The sequence below is a fragment of the Oryzias latipes genome, chromosome 21 (assembly GCF_053564925.1).
Source record: "Oryzias latipes strain Hd-rR chromosome 21, Olatipes_Hd-rR_3.1".
Lineage (NCBI taxonomy): Eukaryota > Metazoa > Chordata > Actinopteri > Beloniformes > Adrianichthyidae > Oryzias > Oryzias latipes.
Genome location: NC_136257.1, coordinates 30,848,430 through 30,872,265, shown reverse-complemented (window position 1 = coordinate 30,872,265; position 23,836 = coordinate 30,848,430). Strand labels below are relative to the sequence as shown.

Below are 23,836 nucleotides of genomic sequence, written 5' to 3'. Positions count from 1 at the left end.
TCAGTTCTTGTACATTTTCTTTAATTATAACAGTTATTTATTCTTCACTCTCTTAAAATTACCTTAATATCTACTATTTATTTGTGCTAATAATATACCCCATTTTTTGAGTAAATATTATGCATTTATAAGTTGTGTCACCCTAATTTTCTTTTGCACTTTGCGTCTTTTAGCAGAAAAAACACAAATCTTTTAGGTTTGAGTTTTCAACACTAAAGATTTTTGCTTAAAATAAATGCAAAAAAATGGTTAAAAAGTTTGGATTATTGATGTTTTATGATTTTGGCTCCTATTTCTGTCCCTGAAATGTTTTTGGTGCATGAAGGGTATAAAGTGTGACTGTGAAGGTGGAGTTGCCAAACCAACGACCCCTGATTGACTTTGATTGCATTATTACGGTCAATCATAAAGGAGCAGCACATTCAAGTTAATGTATTTCATGATGATGTTGCCTGACAGCGGATGTTGGAACAAACATAGCTCCCAGTACATAACCCTGTGGAACACCATAATTAATTGCATCATCGCTAAAAAGAACTACAGAGTTTAACCCAGAGGACAAAATGGTGAATTGAGGATTTGTGAGTTTCTTAACCTTTCTTCAATTATGTTAAACTAATGTGGACTATAATTAGAACATGTTTGACAAAATTTAATTAAAGCGATCCTCACAGATGATAGATAATTGGGTTAAATGAGACTGCATTCAGTTTATGTTAAATTAATGTTCTGTGGATTGAAGTTCGGCTTGTTTGGTTTCTCTGCTTTGTGCGACTTTTGTTTATGAAATGACGCTGCGTGAGAAAGCCAAACCGGCTCCAATTGATCTTCCTGGGCTCTTGTTTTGAGGAGGAAAAAGTGCGTTATGACTCTCATCAGGAGTGTTTAGAAGACTGTGCAAAACTGCATTCATGTGCACCTACTATGAATGCAAGTTGATTAATGGAGCGAACGGCGTACAATAAATAAATGAGCTCTTGTGGCTCCAACTCACCTCATTTCTTTTTATTTCTTGTCCTCAATGGGCAGTCAGATCGAGTCTGTCACCCAACCAGAGAGATTATTACGCTGATTAATAGACTGGCTCACAGGATAGTGATTAACCACCACAACCCTGCAATTTATACCCCGGCCCTTTTGTGAACGCTACAATGCGCATGAAGCGGCGAAGCGCCGGCCTCTCATTTTCTTCATGAATTGGTTCAGACTGCAGAGTCATCCCGAGCGTTTACTCTCCGAGCCCTTTGCTCCACACACATCGCTCTGACATCACAACAGATTCTTTGATGGAATCAATGAGGAACTCGCTCACTGGAGAAGTTCACTTTCAGCTTGATTTTTTCATTCAGCGCCAGCGTGGAACCTAAATGTCAGATTTGTTGATTCAGTAAAAAACTTCAGGTCAGAAAACTAAAGCGTTTCATAAATTTCAGATCTAATTCAGCATGTCTGGCAAATGAAAAAGCATTTTGGGTTTGTAATTGGCATTTGAAGTAGTTTAATTCAGCTTTATTGGCTTTTATGTCTTCTTACTTAACATTTTTGGCCTTTGAACTTTTGCTTCAGTATTTTTACTTTTAGCCTTTTTGTATTTTTAAAGAATTTGTATTAATTTTAGCAGTTTTATTATTTTTGCCTTTTATCTTCATAATTTTTAATCTCCAGACTAGTTTTTCAGCCTTTGCTTTGGATTTTTATTACTCTAGTGATTCAGAATTAAAATAACAATCTTTATTATGTTGTAAATGAGGCTCGTTTTGGTGAAAGTCTCTGTTGATTGGAACAAAGACCGCCTGTTGCTGTCAGAGCTGACATGTCAAACGTCTCCTCTGACTAACAAACACTCCCAGAACATTTCAGAAACTCCTCATCCTCCGTTCTTTCTATAAGAAATAACATGAAAGTCCTCCACGCGTTCCCTGTAATCCTCCATAATCATTCGCCATCATCGGAGGCTTCAAAGTGAACGTAAATAAGCTGCTCGTCCGTCACGAGTGGCTTCCTAAACATAATTCACGCCGTCACACATCCACTGCTGCTTTCAGCCCCACTTAGACGTGACATGGACTTGGAGACGGGAGGAATATTTGGAGAAAGCTCGATAACTTCTGATGAAAGGACTGTTGGAATGAAGCGTGAAGCAGCAGAGAGCAGGTGAGCTGAAAAACTCATTTCTGCTGATGTCAAATGAGAAGCAGCTCTTAAAGCAGCAGGGGGGCAGAACAAACTCGGATTCCTGTAAGACACTTAACGAGTCTCTGCAATGCAAAAAAAAAGAGAGAAGAAAATCTAATTTAAGAGAATATTTTTGTTCAACAAGAGGAAAGACAAACAAAGTGACCTGTCTGGGGTGTACACCGCCGTCACTCAGCAGTAACTGGGATAGGCTCCAGCAACCCAGAGACCACTGAAGGGATTCAGCAGGTTTAGAACATTGATGGATGGGAAAGGATGACATCTATAAAACCTCAAGAGAGCTGTACCACATGCATCAAACCAATTTGAATTGGAATTCAGGCCGTTTTTCAGAAGAACCAAACTCTGACGGTGACACGTCTTTAGAGGCGATACGAGAAAATGACTCTTCCTCGAACCATCGGGTCCTGTCAGCTTTTAATAACAGAAGCTTCTTTTCCACTGAGTGGTCTGTTCCAGTTTGGTTTTTTTAGGCATTTGTATTATAAAATGGCTCTGTTAAGCTGGACCGAACCAAACCATTTTTGGGACCCCCTTTGGTTGTTGGTCCATAGAAAAGTGAAACGGACTTGTTGGGCGGAGCTACTGTTAAAACCCATAGACTTGCTGAAGGTCACTACGACACTCAGAAGTTCATCACAGGAACTGCAGGCAGTTGCAAGCAAAGCCAGCCGACATTGGTACGAACTAGACTGCGCGATTGTGTATACGGTTGATGCGATGGTATAAACTGGGCTTTAAGCATTAGTCACAACTGCCCTTAGGGCTCGATACTGTGTATCTGTGTATCTGTGGGCAAATACATGGGCAAACCTGTACAGGGCACGTAAGGATCGCACACATACCACGTGAACAGCACTGACAAGCCCTTTGCACAGTCTGCAGGATTGGAAAGGGTTGAAAAAAATGTAAAAAATCCATACAACACGCCTGGATCTCACTTACTTAACCCTTACTTACCTTTGTGTGGCGTTTCAGCAGTCAATACAAAAATGTGCATGAACATTTTTGCTCTGTGGCAGGGGTGGGCAAACTTTTTGACTCGGTGGCCACAAAGGGTTCTAAAATTTGATGGAAGGGCCGGGCCAGGAGTGGATGCGTGGCGGGATTTGGCAATCCACCTCCACAGAGAAAGAAATATTAAGGAATCTGAAAAAAAAAAACATGTTTCATCTCTGATTGAAAATGATTATGTATATTTTAAAACCAAACATTTTGGTATTTTTATCTTAAACCTGTGACTTTTGTTCTCACTTTTAATGCCAGTTGCAGCAACGGCGTGATGTCCTTCACAGAAAGAAGCAAACTTAGAAAAACTGATGCATTTTTCAGCAGTTGTAATGCTTAGACAAACTAAACATTAGAAAAACAACAAATCTTCCAACACAACACCAAAGCTTTACAAGTTTCTTCACCTAAACAATAGTCATTTTATTTGTGAAGTGTCATCTATGGGGAGGCACCAGAATTACAGGGAAAATAAATCAATAAGAGCTATCAATATATTTGATTTCAGTGTGGCGGCCCAGATTAAATAGTTTGAGGGGCCGCATGTGGCCCCCGGGCCATAGTTTGCCCACCCCTGCTCTGCGGGATCTATGACTCATATTTCGTTCAGGCCATCCGAATTACCTGTACAGGTTGGTCCATTTTTTACCCACAAACAGACCGTATCCACCCTTAAGGGCAGTGGGGACTAAGGTTTTAATGGAGGATAGAAATAAATCTGCAGCAAACTTTTCTATTAATTTTGGACATTTAAAGAAGTGAAGCCCCACCCCTGATGTTGAGATGCCAAACTGAGGCCTCAGCAGAGTATATTTACCACAGGGGGCAGTATTCAGGGATGATTCAAGAAGATTTTTTTGTCCCAGAAAAGCAAGGTTTTTTTTTTTTGGGCAAACATAAGTCTTTTGCTGGAGGTTTTTCTCAGGCTTCAGATGTGAAGCTGCTGAGAGTCTGTTGACTAAAAATCTTTAACTGCCGCCTGATTCACCTTATGATAGTTTGGAACGTTTGAAGGTTAGCCGTCAGACTCAGAACACTGTTGGACTTGAAGAAAGTTGTTTTTTTTTTCATTTTAAAGAAGTGTTTTTGGTCTTCATTAAAGCATATTTGTTGGTTTGACGAAAATCTGAAGTTGTTCTGTTCAAAGTGGCGTCTTTGATGAGGACATTTTTACGGAAACGATAGGATCCCGGCTCTTTCCCGGACTCTGGCTCAGTCAGTCAGTTGGCATCCGTCTGGTTTCACAAAGATCTGAACAACCGTCCCTTTTGAAAGCTTTACAGTCAAAGTGCTGCCAGCCTGTGAGCCTCCTCTGTTTGACAGCACTTCACACGATTCATGGTGGAGGAGCATCATCGCCATGCCGACACAACCACACAACAGAGCACTAATAATATATTTGTTTTATTAATAAATTATACATCTATACAATAGATCCTTAATAAAACTGCAGCTATACAAATCATTAAGAAGTGATCACACACTGCGTTAAAACCTAGACACTCAGAGGTATGTTTTTATCCACTGAAGGAGGAAGTCTGCGTTCTATCACACCCAAACTAGCAGGACATGCACAGAGGGGGAGGGGGAGGGGGAGGGGGAGGGGGGGGGGTCCTGTTCATCTTCATCAATGGGCTCCTCTTAATTGCTCTTTCGGTTCCTTTGCTGACCGAATGCGGGGCTGTCGTTTGGATGGGTAAAATGTTTTCTCTCATGAGCTTCACTTTCTGCTCGTGTTTGGCTCGATGGCGTATCCGTCATAACGGAGATCAACCCCCCCCCTTGTTTCTGCATTTTCTTTTTTTGCGTTTCTCGTGAAACACGTGAATGAAAGTGCTAAATGTGATGATGTGAGATGTAAAAAGCGTGGGACCACTGAAAAGAAGCTGAATGATGCCTGGAAATCGTTTTCATGCTAAGAGCAAAAATTGCAAAATATGAATTAAACTAAAATGTGAAACAGCTGAAATAAACAGAGAAGAAGAAATCAAGTCCAAAAACCTGCCGAAGAAAAGTTAAAGGAGGCTGAAAAGACACAAGCTGATAGATATCCTTAACAAGTTAACAGAAGCAGGAGACTGCAATGCTAAAAGGTTACGAAACTATAAACGGAATATTACAAAACAAAATAAAACCAAAGCAAATCAAAGACCAACAAAGAATGAAAGTAAAGAAGCTGAACAAAAAATAAAAATGAGAAACTGAGGACCAGTGTATCTAATTTACCAGCCGGACGCAGAACGAACCTGAAAAAAGGCCAATAAGTCTAACATAACAGCAAAAGGCTGAATGAGGTGCTTTACATCCACGGTAAAGGTTTAAAAACAAACACTTCAGTTTAGAAAAGTTCTAAGCACAAAACAGATGAAAAAGCTTAAAATTGTTGCAATGCAGAATCATCTTCCTCTTAAACCAGTTGTCGCATTATTTGACATTTTCAGCTTAACCCTTGTGCTATCCTGTGGGGTCCAGATGACCCCACCCTTACATTGACGTGTTCTCCCCACCATGACAAAGGTGGATAAAGGTGGAAAGATTTCATGTAATCCATGGACACCAGTGAAGATCACAAATCATTGAAGAAAAAAGGTTCAGCACACTGTCTATTGGGTCTAGATGACCCCACTCCCAATGTTAAAGTGCCTAAGATAGCACAAGGGTTACACACAGCAGTTTCAGGAAATGAAAGTCTGAGCAGACATGCTGTGATGTTTTAAGGGTTCACACAGTGTTTTGGATTTTGTAGAGAGGCTGACTTTTTTACCCCACGCTGATGTCAAAATTAACTTTACAAAACTTTACATTCTGAGCTAAATTTTAGGTTATTTTTCATTAAACATGGGTTGAGGGGCCGATTAAAGACCATCTCAGATGGGGTTTGGATAACACAGACTCCACGGTTATTCAGAATTCCCTGGAGAAAAAGCAAATTGACCCAAAGATGCTGAAACGAACCCAGAAATCTATGTTCTGCTGTCAGCCACCTGTCCAGCGTTTCTTTGGACTCGACCTCCACTTGTCCTGTCAGAGAGCAGCTAATTATGAGCCAAATGAGACCAGCTGACTGTAATGTGAGCATCAGCTGCAGGTCAAAATCTTCTTCTGCCCCTCCAGAAGCAAAGATCTGTGAAAAGCAGTCGCTTGGATTTTTCTTTATCAGTGTTAAAAACAGCATAAATATGTAAAAAAGAAATGAAAGAGAAACAAACCCAGGTAGCAAGTTGGGGCTTTTTTTTCCCCTCAATTGCAGAAAGCTGCTGCTAAAAAAACGTTTGTACAATCCGACCTTCTGCTGCAGATGTTTGGACTCACCACTGCCTGGAGAACAAAGAAGCTGCTGCGTGAAGCACAAACTGACGATGGAGCCGCGCCTCCTGACAGCCTGCGGCGTTCGAGCTCTTTTGTGTTGATGAAAATGCATCATATCAGTTCTTATTTCTGGAACTTTCAAGTATTACCTCATGCAGACTCACTGCAACAGAGCCTCATTCATCAAAGAGCTTAATGTAGAGTAGAAAACCTCCAGTTTCAGAAAAACGAGAAATTACTTTGCACTGCAGATTAAAAAAAACATTTCTAATGAAGTACAACTAAAAGCATACATAGTTAAAATACTTTTTTTGTTCTGGATCGTGTTCTCATGTGGGTTCTTCTCTGACCGTTATGCACTGCTGGCAGAATCACAGTTTGGGTTATAGCGGTGCTGCCCGACATCCATTATGATGTTCTGTGATGCACAGAGATTTCGTCAAATACTTTTGACATGTTTATTTTATAAAGAACTATAATGAAATGTTCCAAGTCTGGAGATTACATCAGAAGATCTCCACATCGCTGACCTGCTGTCAGTTATTATTTAGCAGCAGGAGTGAAACTTGCAGGGATAAACGACAGAATTAGTCTTTAACCTTCAGCATTTTTGACATGTTCAACAAGAGCAAATGTTCAACCATTTATATGGTAGAAATGCAAAGATTATAAATTAAGAAGAGAATAAGCAGTCAACCGTCAGTGCTAATTAATTAAATGTCCAAAAACACTCAATGCTGAACCAAACTAAAAGCAAAAACCATGAAATACGTTAAAGAAAGCTAAAACAACACTAAGGAGCCTAAAGCATAATACTGCATAGCAAATTAAAACGGTAAAGGGTGGGTTTATGCTAAAGGCCAAACAAGCTGACATGCTGGCTACAACAGCCTAAAGCGCTCCAAAAATACTCAATGCTAAAAATCTCAGTCAGCTGATAACGTTTTACAGAAAAAGATGAACAATAAAATTAAATGTTACAATAAAAGCTAAATAAGCTGAAGCTAAAAAAGAAAAAGAAAACTAACTACAAGCTAATCAAGCATAAATCTAGCAATAACGCTGTTCTAAAAGCTAAAAAGAAGCAACATACCAGTAGTTCTGAACAAACAAATTAAACTTCAGCAAAACCTGTAGGGAAATCATAAAGACTCAATCTTAGAAGAAAAGTTGGAGCAAAACCCTAAGACACTGAAACCATTTAACCCTTTTCAATTAATATATTTCTGGTGGATTCTGAAGTGGAGAAAGCAGCTTTGCATGGATGTGCTGTGTTAACCACTTTATTCTACTAACATGGTGTGTTAAACTTGCAGTAGTCCAAAGAGCAAGTGATGTTTAGGCGTCGCCGGCTACAGCTTTAGTGTTACAGGGTTAAAAACCACAAACATGTAGAAGTAGCTTTTATCTTCAGTGCTACCTAATGGTTTAGAAATTAAATTTCAGGTTTCAAGACTTTATTGTAATTGCAGGGGCAATTAAAGTGCTTTGTTTTAAAAAGCGCTTTCTGTGCTTTTCTGATTGAACTTCAATTTTTCGACATTTACCAATGGTTGTCCATATTTCCAATAAGTTGTGTTTTTATTTACTTTAAAACTTGTAAAAAAAGTTTTTCACACTAACTTTATTATCTCGACAAAAGTAGAGCCTACGACTCAAAATAAACAAGTTATTTTGACCAATTATGTTAAAGAGCCATTCAAGATGGTCTAAAACAAAGCTCCAAATGAACACAAGGCTTTCTTTCTTTTAGCGACTATCAAGGCTGTTCAGGAAAACGTCCATCCTTTTCCGTCAGAGGTCTGACCAATCACCACAGCTTTTTTTCTTTTGTCACAAAATCCATCAGTCTGTCAGCGTTTTACTTGCACAGCCTTTAAAGCGTTTATCTTGGTTCTCTTCCTTCCTGGTACATTCATGTAAATGAACATTAAATCAAAGGATGGAGAAACTTCAAGGTAAAATCATCAAAAAAAATAGACACTTGTCTTCACTGTTTTACAAATTGAACCTTTTTTTTTGATGGGTCATCGAATTGGCAAAGGGGGCGGAGCCAATTCTAACCCTCAGAAGATAACAATGTTGCACTTCAGTCATATAAATTATTTTTCGTATTAACCACAGAAACTCGAATCAAATTTGACAAACACCTCAGGCTAGGTCTTTCACTGGCCACTCCAAAACGTTCCCATGGCAACTGCGAAACAATTTTTGATCATCAGTCTATGAAAGCAAAACAAAACAAAAACACAATTAAGAAATTTGGTAATAGTTTGTTAAAAAGTAGTGATTTTAGAAGTCTGTCACGTCAGATTACAACATTTCAATGCTTCTTTGTGAAGTAAAAAAAAAGGTTAGCATTTAGTTTAGCTTTAGAGCTTTTCTTACTGTGACCTTACCGAGAGGACGTCTTACTTTGGCAGAGAAATCCTTACAAGCTACGCTTACGATGTGAGACCGACACAGAAGCACAAGGGATAAAGATCCTGTCCATATGTGAGCACATTAATACAAAAGTTTGTCTTGTTTTCATTGAGGCTAATAATGTTAGCGATGCTAGCAAAAAAGCTAAGGTAAATTTTAGAACCCCTTATCAAGTACGGACACGAGGTATTCATCTGCCCCAAACGGGATGAAACACTTCCGGGTTTGACGTGCTTCAAGTTTAAGTTGTTTTCCTGAAGTGAACCGAAAGGGTCATCGCTGGTTTGTTGAGCGTTTTCTGCTCTTTGTTTGCTGAATGAGGCTCTGGGAGTGTTTGGAGCTCCTGATCGCAGCAGACAGCCGGTGTAATGGCTCAGCGTGTGAAGGTCAAGCCCGACTCGGTGGCATATCATGAGCACGACTTAGAACATGTTAGGAACAAAAGGAAAATGCAAATTAGGCACTCATACAGTATAGGCAGTTTTGTCCCTGTTTCTTGGAAAGCATTCAAAACTACTGGAGGTCCAAACAGCAGCAGCATCCCACAGACCTGACCTCAGCATATCCGTTCAGGGAGTCTGCTTAGCTCTGTAGGAAATATCCAGGGGTGTGGCCCGCGGTGCTGCCACCATGCCATCCATCCCTGCAGCGCGCTCATCTGATGCTTTTACACATTTTTGCAATGACAGAAACCACAGCAGCTCGATTCTGAAAACGTCACCAACATCAAAGACACTAACAGCTGCAAAGGTTCAGCCACTAGCTTGTAAAGGAGCGAAGAAAGAGTTTGGAGCGTCCCCGTGAACCTCCAGGGCGCCCACACGCGTTGAAGAAGACCCAACAGCAACGCCTCCACCTGCCGGCTCTGTCCCCAGGAGATACGGAGGCGGAGCAGGCTGCACGCCCCCAACCTTTAGATGTAGTATTCCTTCACGCTGTCCCTGATAGTGTTGTGGACGTGGAGCTCAGTCCTGTAGTCCGTGCACATGCCGTGTCTGTGCTCGTCCTTCATGCTGCCCCCACCGTTCCTTTGGGCTCGCCTCTGCTGGTAGAGGAGGCGGCTGATGACAGCCAAAGCGCACACAGCGATGAAAACCACCGCCGTCACCACGCCTGGGAAAGACAACAGGCAGCTTGTATTAATGTCTGCGACTTACATGGAGGCCAAGCACCAGGTGTTCTGTCATATCCGGACATTTTGCCTCCAAAAAGTGAAATGTCTTCAACTTAAATATTTCACTTAAATATTGGACCATGTTGCATCATTGCTTTGGTTTTCTTTGGAGAACATTTGACCTCAAAGGTTCTTTTGGTTGGTAAGATCTTGCTGTTCTTAGGTCAGACATGATAAAGCCAACCTTCTGGTTCTGGACCCTTAATGGTTCCAATGGTACAGATTTGGTGTAATCCTAAACATGGTGAGGTTAATCGTGTTCACTCTGTTCCAGTGTGTTCGCCATAAAACCACCAAGTAAAAACCAAACAAACAAGCAAGACCAAAATGGAAAATAGAAAATTAGGCTTTCTTTCAGTAACAGGAGGTAGAGCCACCTACAGGGTGAAGCGGGTAAAAACATTGGCGTTGCATTTGCGCTTGTTATAATCAAATAAAATGTTGGCTAAGAAGGTCCAGAATAGACACCTGAAAAGTTCCTACAAAGTTCCTAAAACAGATGACTTTCACTTATGTGGGTCAACTCTCTTGACTGTCATTTTGGGATTTCAACCCTAAGTTACATAAACAATTGTCAAGATGATTGTGTACCCCACTGGCATACAACACTACTATTTTTTCCTGTCTTGGGTGGATAAATATGTGCACTACCAATTGTTTTTTCTCTGGCTCAAAGCCATTGACTATATAAGAACTGGACTCGTGAGTGTGACGTCATCCAACTCAAACAAGATGAGGTCAATTCAATCGCCATTTTTTAATGAGTGAGCTTGTCAGAAGTTCACACCCCTACCACTAAAATTTGTCAACCGTTTCCAGCATTTGATGTGAAACCACATGCTGTTATTGAGGCATCTGATTGGCCAGTTAATAACTTGCACTGAAGAAAAAATATGGAATAAAAAGAGAATTATCAAGACTGTGCTAAAAAAATGTATCAAAGCCAGAATTATTATTCTGACAAATAGAATGACAGATACAGCTGTTTATTTCTCTATAGGCGTCTGTGGGATTTTGACTTCTTGGGACCGACGGGTACTCTTGTTTTTGGATTGCCAGCGGGGAGTGGTCACCTGTTTTTATAAACAGTATTAAGTAAAAGTACAATTTTTCTAGATTTCAGCTTCTGTCGCCATGCCCATCTGGTTTCCACGACTTCTTTAGGTTCTGGACACAAAAACTGAGTTTGATGCCTTTTCTGTTCAGGAATCTCTCCTACAAAAAAAAGATCACCACAGAAATGCCAGGTCTGTTGCTGAAAAGACTTAAACATTTAAAGTTCAGACACATAACTTCATCTCCAAACAGGCAACATTTGTCTCTGTTGCTCTGCAAAGTTCACTGATGTTAGTTTTACATTTTGAACTGTTGCGTCTTTTGGTCAGCAGGCAGACATGGTTGGAAAACATAAGCACAGATTATCTCCTAGCAGTTTTTCTCTGAGCTCTTTCACTCTGCATTCGGTTCGGCCATTGGACGTCGGAGATTTCAGTTGCTTTGGAGTGAAATTGCGATCCGACGATCGTTTCTTCCACTACAGAAACATTTACATCAAGCCTCCTGCTCCTCTTGCTCCCCGCTGGGGTTTTTTCTGTCACGGCTAAAAATGCAACAAGCAACACATTTGAACTTCTTGATTTCTCTCCAACATTTTATCTGGTAAATCTGTGGAGAAAAGCATGTGTGACTCATATTTATTCCTGCCTCATGTTTAGGAGCAACAATGAGGATCTGCCTTAGTTGAGGCACAATATTGAAGCTTGAATATTTCATTTCAAGTTGGGGCCATAAAAATCAATTGAAACGCATATCTGTTCATAAAGCTCCTCCTGGTCCATGAAGGTTTAGCAGAGGAAACATCCAACGCGAGCTTCCCATCAGATTCTTTTTATCCTTAGCATCTTCATCTTTGCTGCCTCAAGCCCCGCCTCCTCATGGTCTGAAAACTGACCACCATTTTGCGCTCTCACCACTGTCCACCCTTTTTCACTTCTCTTTCCAGTCTTAGGAGATTTCAAGATACACGGCTTCTGCTACACAGTTCAGCAGAAATCTTATTGACTGATGCTCAGGTGACTTCAAATATTTGTCGGTTCTTTCTTGGTTCCATACATTTCATTACAGATACATTTTTAGTGGGAACTTTTGGATTTTTTTTCCTGCTGAATCATTTACAGTTCAAAGTTGGGATTTGAACAGCTAACCAATTGACTGGCAGACGTTTCTAGAAGGTGGTGGTGAATAGAAGAATATCTGCTCTTTGTAAATTTCTGCGAACACTGTTTAGTGCAAACTCCAAATCTTTCAAACAGTTTGTGTTCATCATTCTGTGGAACTGGAGGAGAACCAAAGACCGGATCAAGTCCCAGTCCCGGTTTCTTACCAGCCATGGAGACGCATGGTGACAGTGGGCTTCCAGCTCTCAGCCTGGACAGCAAAAGCACCGCAGCTCCTCCTCAGTCTGCCTGATCGACACATTTTCCGTTTTGATAAACATCTCTTCCAACCACTTGATCATCTGGGCTCTACAAAGCTCCTGAAGAGAATTCTTTGAACCATAAATAAGTTTGTTTTAAGACTTTGTTTTCCTGCATCTCTGCCCCCCTCAGTGATATCAAAGTGGACTCCATTAACTTTTGGCAGATGACAGCTTCTCCTGTCATCTGAAGCTGCCTCTAAGGGACTTGCATGAAAAGAAGAAGTTCAAGTTGTATTTTGTTGACAACAATGACAACAAAATGGTCCGATGAGCTGAAAGACACAGGAGTTTTTTTTTCTGAAGTATTTGAGGAGACAAAGCACAAAGGCTTCCTCCTGAGAACGAAGGCAGCTCCGGTGAACGTGACGAGAACAGCAGGAGAAATGGGAGGAATAACAAACAGCTGGAGTTAATTTCAATTAAACATGGAGAGAAAAGCAGCAGAGGAGACAGACCTGCGATCACTGCCAGATCCTTCTGGGTGCTGCCGCCATGCTGCTTCTTATCTTCACTGGCAGCTTCATCTGGAAAAACACAAATGAAGAAACACAATCACTCATTATGGTCATGAAAGGAACATCGAGATGTGGGATCCCTGCCTCTTTACAGCAGAACTTCATCTTTTGAGCTTCTCGTTTGAAAAGGTGATGAGATGTGAGCATCTTTGCACCTCAAGCAGCGGAGAACCCTGAGCAGCGTTACCCGTAACGATGGAAACGCACAGAAATGTTCATTACTAAAATAAATTCCCGCTCAGCTCTAATTATGAAAACGAGCTGTCAGAGAAAGAGCCGGAGGCCTGAGTGACAGAAAACAAGGCTTTAACAAGAGAGCTGTCAGCCCAACGCCTCCTCAGACCCAGAATTCAGTGCAGCCCATAAAAAGACAAGGGGGAACACATGGAACCAGAGCAGAGGGTCATGGCAGACAATGACAAAAAAGGTGGAATGACAAAAACATCTTTTCTTAGTTTTACTGACATAAAACTCAAAATAAGTTCCATCTTTTTATTCATGTGTTCATGAAATTCAGAAAAAGTTTGACAATCGAATTGGACATTTTAATAAAATCAATATTTTTGTGTCAAATTTTGTCAAAATATTCCTAAATTTTAAAATATTTAATTTTACAAAATCCCATTGTTAAAATGAAGTTTGTCTCCTGTTTTCCTGAATTTTTTCTGAGTGCTTATGATGGAAATGTTTTTATTTTACAATCGGAGTTGTGCGATACCTCCTCAAGTGTGTTGCCATAGAACCCTTTTGTAGATGAAGCTGATCTTTAAGAACTGCAAGAGACACACCAGCCCCCCATCCCCAGCCACCACAGTGCACACAGCCCCCAGGGAGGAGCCAGGCTAGATACCAGAGCAAAGCAAATCCCCAACTCCAAGCGACCAGGTCCCCAATGGAAGCTCTGGTCCCCAGGCATCTGAACCCCAGACCTATCAGGCGACCCCTACCGATCACCAAGCACTCCCACCAGGGGGCTGAGGGCTCCATCCCCACCAACCCATAAGCCCTGGCAGAGACGAAGGGAGACACCTGGGCCACAGGCAGGCCAGTCAGGATGGCCCCAACCAACCCCCAGAACCAAAGGCAATAGGGTCCCAGCCACAGACGTAGGTGAGCACCTCACCTGGCGCAGCCCCAAGCAGCCGGGGAACTGACCCACTACAGCCACACCTGGAGGACGAGACAACCCCCCCCAGCTGAGCAGACCCCCACCCACACCCAATACAGAGACTCTGCATCCTCCACCCGCAGGCCCCGATGAGGAGCACTGATGCCACCCACCCCACTAGGTGACTGTGCTGTGACTGTAGTTCTTGTCTATAGTTTTTGTTAGCAGCTGATGTCAACTCCAAGCTTATATGATCCAAAAGCAGATGGATTATAACTGATGCCGTTCTTACTTTTCCAATTCCCTTCTCCTTTGTTTTAATTCAAGGTCTTCATGAAGGTCATGGTCCATAGCAACCTTTCGAAATCCTTCATGTCTTGGGCAGATAATTATGGGCTGAGATTTTGATGTTTCTACCTCCAAGTGATTTTTGTTATTTTCCTTAGCAACCAGTGTCTCTGCTCGTCATACCCATCATTAAACGGATGTTGTTGAAGTCACTCATTCTGCTGTAAGTTGTCCCACTGAAAAAGACAAAAAGGTCCGTATTCCATGCAGTTCTCATTCAGAGCTGTGATGTTTTGGGGCTGTTGCTGGGCAACACAAACTTTCAACTCCCTCCACAGATTCTCTATTGGATTGATGTCCACAGACTGGCTAGAACACTCCAGAACCTTGAAATACTTTATATGAAGCCACTCCATGGTTGCCATGGTGATGTGTTTGGGATCATTTTTCTGCTGGAAGATCCAAACATATTTCATCCGCAATGCTCCCCCTGATGGAAGGATGTTTTGTCTAAAATCTCATCATACATCGTCCCATTTATCCTTTTCTTAATATGGATCAATCGTTTAGTCCCTTTTGCTGAAATGCAGACCCAAACCATGATGCTTCCACCCAAATGCTTCACAGTGGGTATGGTGTTTTTGGGATGAAACTGGATTAAAAAACAAACGATAAAAATGTTTAGCAAGTGGCGTTTATGTGAGAGGCTTGCATCTTGGTGCTTTAAGCCTTCTAGACTGTGGAGCAGCGGGCACTAAACTGGACTGGTAATCAGCAAGATTTCTGTGCAAGACTGAAACTGAAATCACATAATCAATGAAGAATGATTGCTGAAAAACATTTTTTGAAGACCACTTTTTCCACTTCAATACCAGATAAGCCCTATTTTAAAGACCAGGGAAGAAGGCGGGGCGTTCAAGTCTCAGTAAGGCTGTTATAGAGCTGAGGATGGAACCTTCACAAGTCACTCAAATGGACACGCCCCTGTTTGGGTGAAATTTTAACCTTCAATAAACATTTTTAAATAGGTTATTTAACTTTATGGATGTGATCAGTAACAACTCTAACCTCAGAAGTTAGATAAAAGCTGTAATTTCATTGCTTTTTGTAAGTTGGGGTGTTTTATATTGAATAAGAAAATCTCCCTAGTAGTTATAAAGTGAACTGACCTTGCAGCAGATTGGTTTCATATTTGAAGCAGCTTGAAACAGGAAGTACTTCACCTTGTAGAGTGTGTGAGGTTGACTCGGCCAGAGCGCCACAGTTTGACTCCACCAGGTCACCCCGAATGGTGACCAGTGAGCTTCCCCGATTGGTCAGAGCCGCCTTTAGCGGGGCCACGTGGTTGAACTGCACGGAGGACAGGCAGCCAAAGAAACCTTTTAAAGCCGCTCTCCGAACCTCCTCGTCCAGGTTCTCCATACCTGCAGCGGGGAGGGTAAAGGAAAACGTCCTGGTGATTCACTGATGTCCCTGACCTCACCTGAACAGAAGCTGAGCATGAATTCCTACCAGTGACTTTCCCTAAAGTCAAGGACCTGATGGAGATCAGCTCTGCATCGGATGACAGTGTGTACTTTCTGTGGACGTCCTGGTCGATCTGGTTGAGTGGAGACAAATCAAATAACAGGGCAATTACAGGAAATGTAAAGCGAGGCAGGAGCAGCATCAGCAGCTTGTTGTAATATTTTATGGATTGTTTTTTGTGTTCTTTGCGGCCTCGCATGAAACCGCCCCTGCCCACAGATGGCTGATGGAGGGATTCTGACCTGCCCTCAGTGCTCCGGCATGCTGACTCACTCAACACTTAACACGAAGCCCTGCAGGGCTCTCAGTCCTCTGCCTTTAACCCAACATGATCCAGAGGAGAGAAAATGCTTTAAGCAGAGACCACTTTACCACGTTTAACTTCTTAGGTTCTGTGGCGACGCAATCATGACCGAGACCTCAGAATGACGCGACAGAGTCTAACTCTTTCTGTGCTGGCTCTGTCCCAACGGCATTAACATTTCACAATGGCAACAGGGAAAAGCTCACCATTTTGATCAGTCTTATGAGCAAAAAAAAAAAATAAAAAATTACTTTTCCCTCCAGTTCAGGATTGTTGGAGACTTGGTCCATTATATCGAGAAAATGGCCTTTAAAAATCCAGAAAGGCTTTTTCTTTAGTCCAAAATCTGTGGTTTGAACCTTTATTGAACCACTTTATTATTATTGAACCACTAATCATCTTTTCATCTATTTTCAAAGTGTTACCAGTGGTCTTTTAGTCATGATTATGCAGTTTTTAGCCAAAATCTAAAAAAACTGTCGCTTTCTTGGACACAGTTTGTGTAGAGGGGCAGGAGTTCATTAGAAATTGCCCGAGTTGTGGGCGGGACCACTGCAACGGAGTTGCACTAACTTACAGCTCCCACATCCCAACCTATGCAACAAAAATGGCGAGCAATATTGGAGCTATCCTGCCATATGGTTTTGAGCCAAATGCCATCTCAAATAAAGACAACAACGACATACATGGATCTTTTAGTCTGCAAGTGGATGCATCAGAGTAGAGCAGAGCAGGAAGGGGGAGGATCCCTCCAAGTGGACACCCCTGAGGTTTCTTCTTTTTTGTCCCTGCTGTTTTCTTGTTTTTAGGAGTTTTTTCAAACCGCAAAGGAGGGTCTAAGGGAAGGGGTGCCCAGTTAAGTATTTTCATATTGGATTCTATGAATTCATGATCCTTTTGATTTTAGGTGTACTTTACAATTACTGGTACGAACCGGTACGGTTGTTATGATTTTGGGCTGTATAAATAAAATTGATTTGGATTGAAGCTCGTGGCCTGCTCAGCGAATTTTCTGTCACAAACACCTTTTTCAAGCAGCTTTTTTATCCTCTCTTAATTCATTGATTTGAATGAAGAAATACTCAGAAATGCATTTTTTTCCGTAATTTTCTTTATGCTTTAAAAGAAAAAAAAATATTCCAAATGTTATGAAAATTTATTGGAGGAAGCTTCATCCTACACTGAAGGCATCAAAATATAAGATCATGTCAACATAATGATCCGATTAAAAACTAAAAATTTGATGCTAAAAGAAATTCTAAACTCTACTTTCAAGCAGAGACAAACATCGGAACAGACAACATTTAATCGGAAATAGTTATGGTTGCTATGGAGATAAGCTGATGGAGGCCAGTTGAAATCCGCAAAATTTTGACTTTTTAGTAAATTTAATGCTTATAAATCAATAATCAAATTAATTGGTGGTAGTGGGGGTGTACATGTGCTACATGGGGGGGGGGGTAGTTTTTTTTTGCAATATTAGCAGCACAGTGTGGAGATCTTCTAAAAAGTCGTGATCGATTATGTGTACTTTGCTAGGATTTCTCCGTTTTGTTGTTGCTGTTGAAGTCCACTCCACGTCATTGTTCTGCTTAATTTGTTCTTATACTGATGAGAACTTTCTTAAATGACTGTGATCTGAAGTTCTGGACTGGAAAAAAAGCCCAAAATAAAGATCACAGAATTTAATCTGAACTAGAGCCCGTCACAATGCAGATCTTCATACATGGTAAAAATGTACGGCTAGACTGCGATTTCTTCGTTTTCATTCAATAAATAATGACAGCGTGTAACGTGTCGTATGTTGTTGTTTATCTGAGGTCGCGTTTATCTTGTTTTAAGACCCGCTGAGAACCACACGAGCCCTTTTCCATTACGTTTTTCATCAGCCGAGTTAAAAGCTTCTGTGAAATGTCAGCCAGTGTTTCATTTGGTATTCTTTCAACAACCTGGGATCCAGGCCACTAAAACCACTTAGAAAAGGTCACAGGAAAATGTGGTTACAAAGCAACCCGACACCGCCTGAAAACCTCTGGCTGACCTTCAGCGGCTTATCTTGTCATCCTGCTGCGGCGTTTTCCACATCGGCTGGAAGGTAAAACAATCTCCATCACTGCTATGAAAGAAAATTCCCCCAACAATCAATGCCAAACTGATAATGAATAATTTAGAGCGCACATATCTGCTGTGTCTGGGTCAGCCATCACTCCATCAGGCTGCAACAACAAGATACGCCTTATTGGAAAAGAAAGAAACTGTTACATGAGATCACAGATCCTTAGTGAAGAACAGAGATCTTCATCAATCAAGTTCAACTTCCTCACACAGCAGCGTGAAAAATGAGCATTTGTGGACGCCTGTCACACTTGGTTTGTTTGTTTCCTGGAGGAAAGGTGCTCTGTCCCCCAGAGAAATGACTTCATCATCAGCAAACCTAATGACTTTTCTACAGGCCCGTCCGTCTTTGTTCACTGCTCCATTGTCCCGTCGACTGCAGGCTGGCTGAATGTACTCATCTCTTTCTTAATCTCGTTTCTTTCTGATAACTTTATGCAGAAGAACCAGTTTTGAACCGTTCTTGCTCAGAGGTTAAGATCCAGCTAAGCAAGAAGAAGCTACATAACAGTGAAGGAGTTGAACGGGTTTAGCTGACAGCTCTTGTCTTGGGTGGTGTTTCCTGTCAATCATTTGGCAGCAATAGCTCGTTAGGATCTGGATGCTTCCTCTGTTAACCCAGTGGTTATTTGCATACGGCAGCTCCAAATGCGTGGTGATTCCATCCTTTCATTCTATGCATAAATGCAACGATTTAATGCAGGATTTGAATGTATAAAACACGATGGTTCAAGTCTGTCATATCTGTTAATTTCTTTTAACCCCTAGGAATAAATCTGAACTCGAACTTCGGCAAAGCTAGGGGGCCGCATGCCTTCAGTGGGTAAATCTAATGAAGCGCTCTGCTTAAATGGCTTCAGCCTGCATACCATTATCTTCCTTTCACAATCTACCCCCTCCACCCACCTCCTCCTTTTCACAGTCTGTCAGACTAAATGTCATTTCTGTCATTGATAGGTCCTTGCCTGCTCTCTGCTCACTCACTACATGACATGATAGAAGCACTTGAAGGTCCCAGAGTAGAAAAATACGATCGAATTTCAAATGAATTCATGCAAATGTACATTATTAAAAGGCCCCGGCACTGCCAATGAGCATTCCTACCCATTTGGAGAGTGGTTGTAATGAAGCTACCCCTCAGCATCACAATAAAAGGATAATGTAAAGCAGCCATGACTGCTTTAAAGTCAAATTGTAATTGCAAAATACCAGCCTTCATGAAGGCAGTGGGCCATAACAACGCGTACATTCTCTTTATGTCTTGGGAGGACAAATATGTGTATTAAATTTTAACTCTCCATGTTAAAGTAAATTTACCTTAGCAACAAATACTTATTTTGCCCCACCCACAGGTTTAATGTGATAATGATAAGCTGTAGTTTGAAACTTTTTTGTTTTGATAACAGACATATATGACCTACAGGGAGGAGTTTAAGTTACAAAACCATCAGTTCAAGATAAAACAAACAAAGAAACATGGCAACAAAAGGCAATAAAAACATATTTTGATTTGTAAAAATGGCCTCAGTGAGTCCGTAATGTCTGAGGTAGATTGTTTTTAATCAATTAAATATATATTTTTAAGTTACTTTTTTTTTTTTTTTCCACAACTTTTTATTTAAAGAATTAGTCATGACAACACAGCAACTTCAATAATACCAGTTACGTTTTCCTTATAAAAAGACAAAAAGCAAAAAGGAAATAAAATAATAAAAAAAAAAAAAAAAAAAAAAAAAAAAAAAACTAAATTGTATTGTATGACATTTCACTCAAAACAAATAAAAATTATAATTACATAAAACAAAACTTAACAACGAACATTGCTTCTCTTACATGATACCATCACAGCTCTCCTTTTCAAAAGCTTTTAAACTGAGGTTGCAAAATTCCGTGCGGTTGAGATCAAAAATCTGTTGAATCATCTATTAGTTCTAATTTTTGAATATAATTAATAAAGGGTCCCCAAATTTCCTCAAATAGGTGTTGTTTGCTTTTATGGATATACATTATTCTTTCCAAAGGAAGGCAATACAACATTTGTTTTAGCCACTGATTTATGCTAGGTCTGCTCATGTTTTTCCAAGCCTGTGCAATACACCTTTTAGCCGTTAAGAAACTGATATCAATAAATGTACTCTCTGTATTACTAAAATTATGTTTCACTGGATATATAGTCAAAAGAAATAGGGTAGGGCTCAATGTAAGTTGTTTTGAGATTATTTTTTCTATTGTAATTTTAACTTCTTCCAAAAAGATTTGTATTTGGTGACATTCCCACATGCAATGCTTCAATGTGCCTTTAAATCCACATTTTGCACAAACATCTGGTATGTTCTTATTATATTTATTTAGTTGCACTGGTGTCGTATATAAACGCATTAACCATTTAAATTGTAGTATTCTCAGTCGACTGTTAATAGACATAGAATGAATCTTACAACATGCCCTTGTCCAATCATTTTCATTAATATTGAGTGATAAGTCATCATTCCATGATTTTAATTTACCATTTGAGTTCTCTGATGTATTAGATGTCAATAAGTTATAGAGGTCCGAAATTATGCCTTTTCTTAATTTGTTTTTCATCATCTGGGTTTCCAGCTGTGAAAGAGGAATTTTGTTAAGACTCTTTTGGTTTGCATTCACAAAGCTTCTTAACTGAAGATATTTAAAGTAGTGTTTTTTATCCAGGTCGTACATAGATTTTAGCTCCTCAAAGGACATAAAGGTATCAGACTGTGAGGGGTACAAATCTCTAATTGTTCTAAGTCCTTTGGATGCCCACGTTTTAAACGTTGTATCCATTCTTCCTGGTACAAAACACTGGTGACCCCAGATTGGGCTGAATTGTGATAAAGAATTTACTTCTTTTAAATAGTTTTTGACCTCAAACCAGACCTTTATCATGTTTCAAGATAATTTTTGATTTGTCTTTGTAACTTTCTTATTTTATCGGAGTATAAGAACGACGGTAAAGGTATTTTTAAATTGTGGGACTCCATTTCCACCCAATGTGGATTATTCTCATTAGAGAAGTAAAACATAATGGAACGCAGATGTGTAGCCCAGAAGTAATGCTTAAAATTAGGGCATTTTAGCCCCCCTCCATCAAATGGTAAGTATAGTAAAGTAAGACGGAGTTTAGGTTTTCTGTTGTTCCATATAAAGGCTACTGTGATTTTCTTTAACCAAGCAAATAATTCTAGAGGGGGTGCCAGAGGGATATTTTGGAACAAGTATAGCAGTTTTGGCAATACGTTCATTTTTAGGATATTTATTCTTCCCATTATAGTTATGGGCAGCTTCATCCATCTGTCTATTGAATCTTTGATTTTTTCTTTTAAGTAATCATAGTTACGTTGGACAACTTGATCCAGCTTTGGTACAATTACCACTCCTAAGTATTCAAAATGTTCAACTACTTTAAAGTGAGATGTTTTGGAAGTGGGGTTTTGCCTTTCCATAGAATTTAGCATTAAAATTGAGGATTTTGCATTATTCACTTTATATCCTGAAATACTTCCAAATATTTGAATCACTTCCAGCACTGCTGGGATTGATGAAGTAAGGTTACTCAAATATAAAATGACATCGTCTGCAAACAAAGAAATTTTGTGTTCAGTGGGTCCTATTGTGATTCCAGTTATCTGTGTATGTGCACGAATCGCTGCTGCAAATGGTTCTATTGCTAAAGTAAAAAGCAAAGGAGAGAGAGGACATCCTTGCCGACATCCTCTCTTAATTTTAATTGGCTTAGAGAAATTTCTATTTGTTAAAACTTCCGCTGTCGGGTCTTTATACAAAATCTTGATCCATTTTATAAAGTTGGATCCGCATCCAAATCTTTCCAAGATACTGAAAAGATAGGGCCACTCAACCCTATCAAATGCTTTTTCTGCATCTAATGACAGGAGAGCAGTATCTCTGTTTTCTTTTTTATGATGAATGATATTTAAAACTCTTCTCACATTATGAGATCCTAGTCTTCCAGCAACAAAGCCATTCTGATCTCTATTTATTATATGTGGCAGAACGTTTTGGAGACGCCTTGCTAACAATTTGCAAATAATTTTAAGATCAGAATTCAGTAAACTAATAGGCCTCATATTCTCGCATTTGTTAGGTGGTTTACCTGGTTTTGGCAGTAATGTGATAAGGGCTTGATTCATGGAGAGTGGAAGACATTCTTTTTCAAATGCCTCAGTAAACATTTCCAGTAGGGGTGTTAGCAATTTATCCTTAAATTTTTTATATATTTCAATCGGAATACCATCTGGACCTGGACTTTTTCCTAATTTCATGTTTTCAATAGTTTGTGCGACTTCTATGTTATTAAACTTTAAATTCAAATTGATCTTATTCTTATTTGAGATAACTGGAATATTCAGCCTATTTAGGAAACTATTAATGTCAGTAGGATTGCAGTTCCCTTGAGCGTCATACAGTTTCTGGTAATACTCTCTAAAGGCGTCGTTGATATCTTTTGGATTGACTAAGTTTTGTTCATTTTTTGTGATACATGTGATAGAGGTTTTAGTTTCCAGTTGTTTTATTTGCCATGCCAATAATTTTCCAGCCTTGTCACCTTGTTCATAAAATGTTTGTTTTAACCTTAAAAGGCTTGATGCAGCCCTGTTACTGGACTGTTTGTCATATTCCGCTCTTAGGAGTAATAACTCTTTTGCTTCCAGATCCCCATTTTCGTAAATTTTTTGTTGTGTGTGTTTTATTTTGTTCTCTAGTTGTGCAAAATTTTGTTTGTCTTTCTTATTTTTATAGCTTGTGTAACTAATTATTTTTCCTCTAAGAAATGCCTTAAAGGCATCCCATCTAATGCAGGCTGAAGTTTGATCTGTGTTGAAGTAGAAAAAGTCATCTATTTGTTTTCCTATGTATTTAACAAACTCTCCGTCCTGCAGCCATTTGTGTTGGAATCGCCATCTAGGAGGGTCGCTGGATATTTTTTCATCCCTGTATACTAGGCAACATGGAGCATGGTCCGAAATTACAATATTGTCATATGTACATTTTTGGATTTTGGACATCAATTCAGAAGAAATTAGGAAGTAATCTATACGTGAGTAGGTTTGAAATGTTGCAGAATAGCATGAATAGGCCTTGGTTTGCTGATTTAATTCCCTCCAAATATCTAGCAGTTTTAGTTCTTTCATTGATCTCAGAATACTCAGTCTACAGTTGTTATGAGTTTGGTCGGTTCCTGTGGATCTATCCTGGCTTGGATTTAAGGTACAGTTAAAGTCCCCAGCTATTATAAATTGCCCGGGCAGCGCTGAAAGTGTAAGGAACAGGTCTTCATAAAACTTAAAATCATCAGAATTAGGACTGTAAATATTAACCAAATTTAATGTTTCCAACAATAATGATCCTT

The 23,836-nt window shown here is 40.0% G+C and overlaps 2 protein-coding genes across 22 annotated transcripts in view; one reads left to right on the top strand and one right to left on the bottom strand.

Annotated features, from left to right (window-relative positions):
- LOC110017394 (uncharacterized) overlaps positions 1-23,836 on the top strand; it is a 90,698-nt gene that overhangs the window by 5,515 nt on the left and 61,347 nt on the right. For 6 of the 21 annotated variants that reach the window (XR_013652774.1, XR_013652766.1, XR_013652764.1 and 3 more), the window contains one exon: positions 2,046-2,154. The exons of the other annotated variants lie outside the window; for them this stretch is intronic. The gene's annotated coding sequence lies outside the window, so the exon portion shown is untranslated. The remainder of the gene's footprint in view (positions 1-2,045; positions 2,155-23,836) is intronic. 21 annotated transcript variants of the gene reach the window in all.
- cntnap5a (contactin associated protein family member 5a) overlaps positions 4,593-23,836 on the bottom strand; it is a 159,675-nt gene continuing 140,431 nt past the window's right edge. Inside the window, exons 21-24 of the mRNA XM_011489979.4 lie at positions 16,014-16,101; positions 15,725-15,925; positions 13,046-13,114; positions 4,593-10,050 (exon numbers count right to left, since the gene is read on the bottom strand). Coding sequence (XP_011488281.1) covers positions 9,851-10,050; positions 13,046-13,114; positions 15,725-15,925; positions 16,014-16,101 — 558 coding nt within the window. The 3' untranslated portion in view covers positions 4,593-9,850. The remainder of the gene's footprint in view (positions 10,051-13,045; positions 13,115-15,724; positions 15,926-16,013; positions 16,102-23,836) is intronic.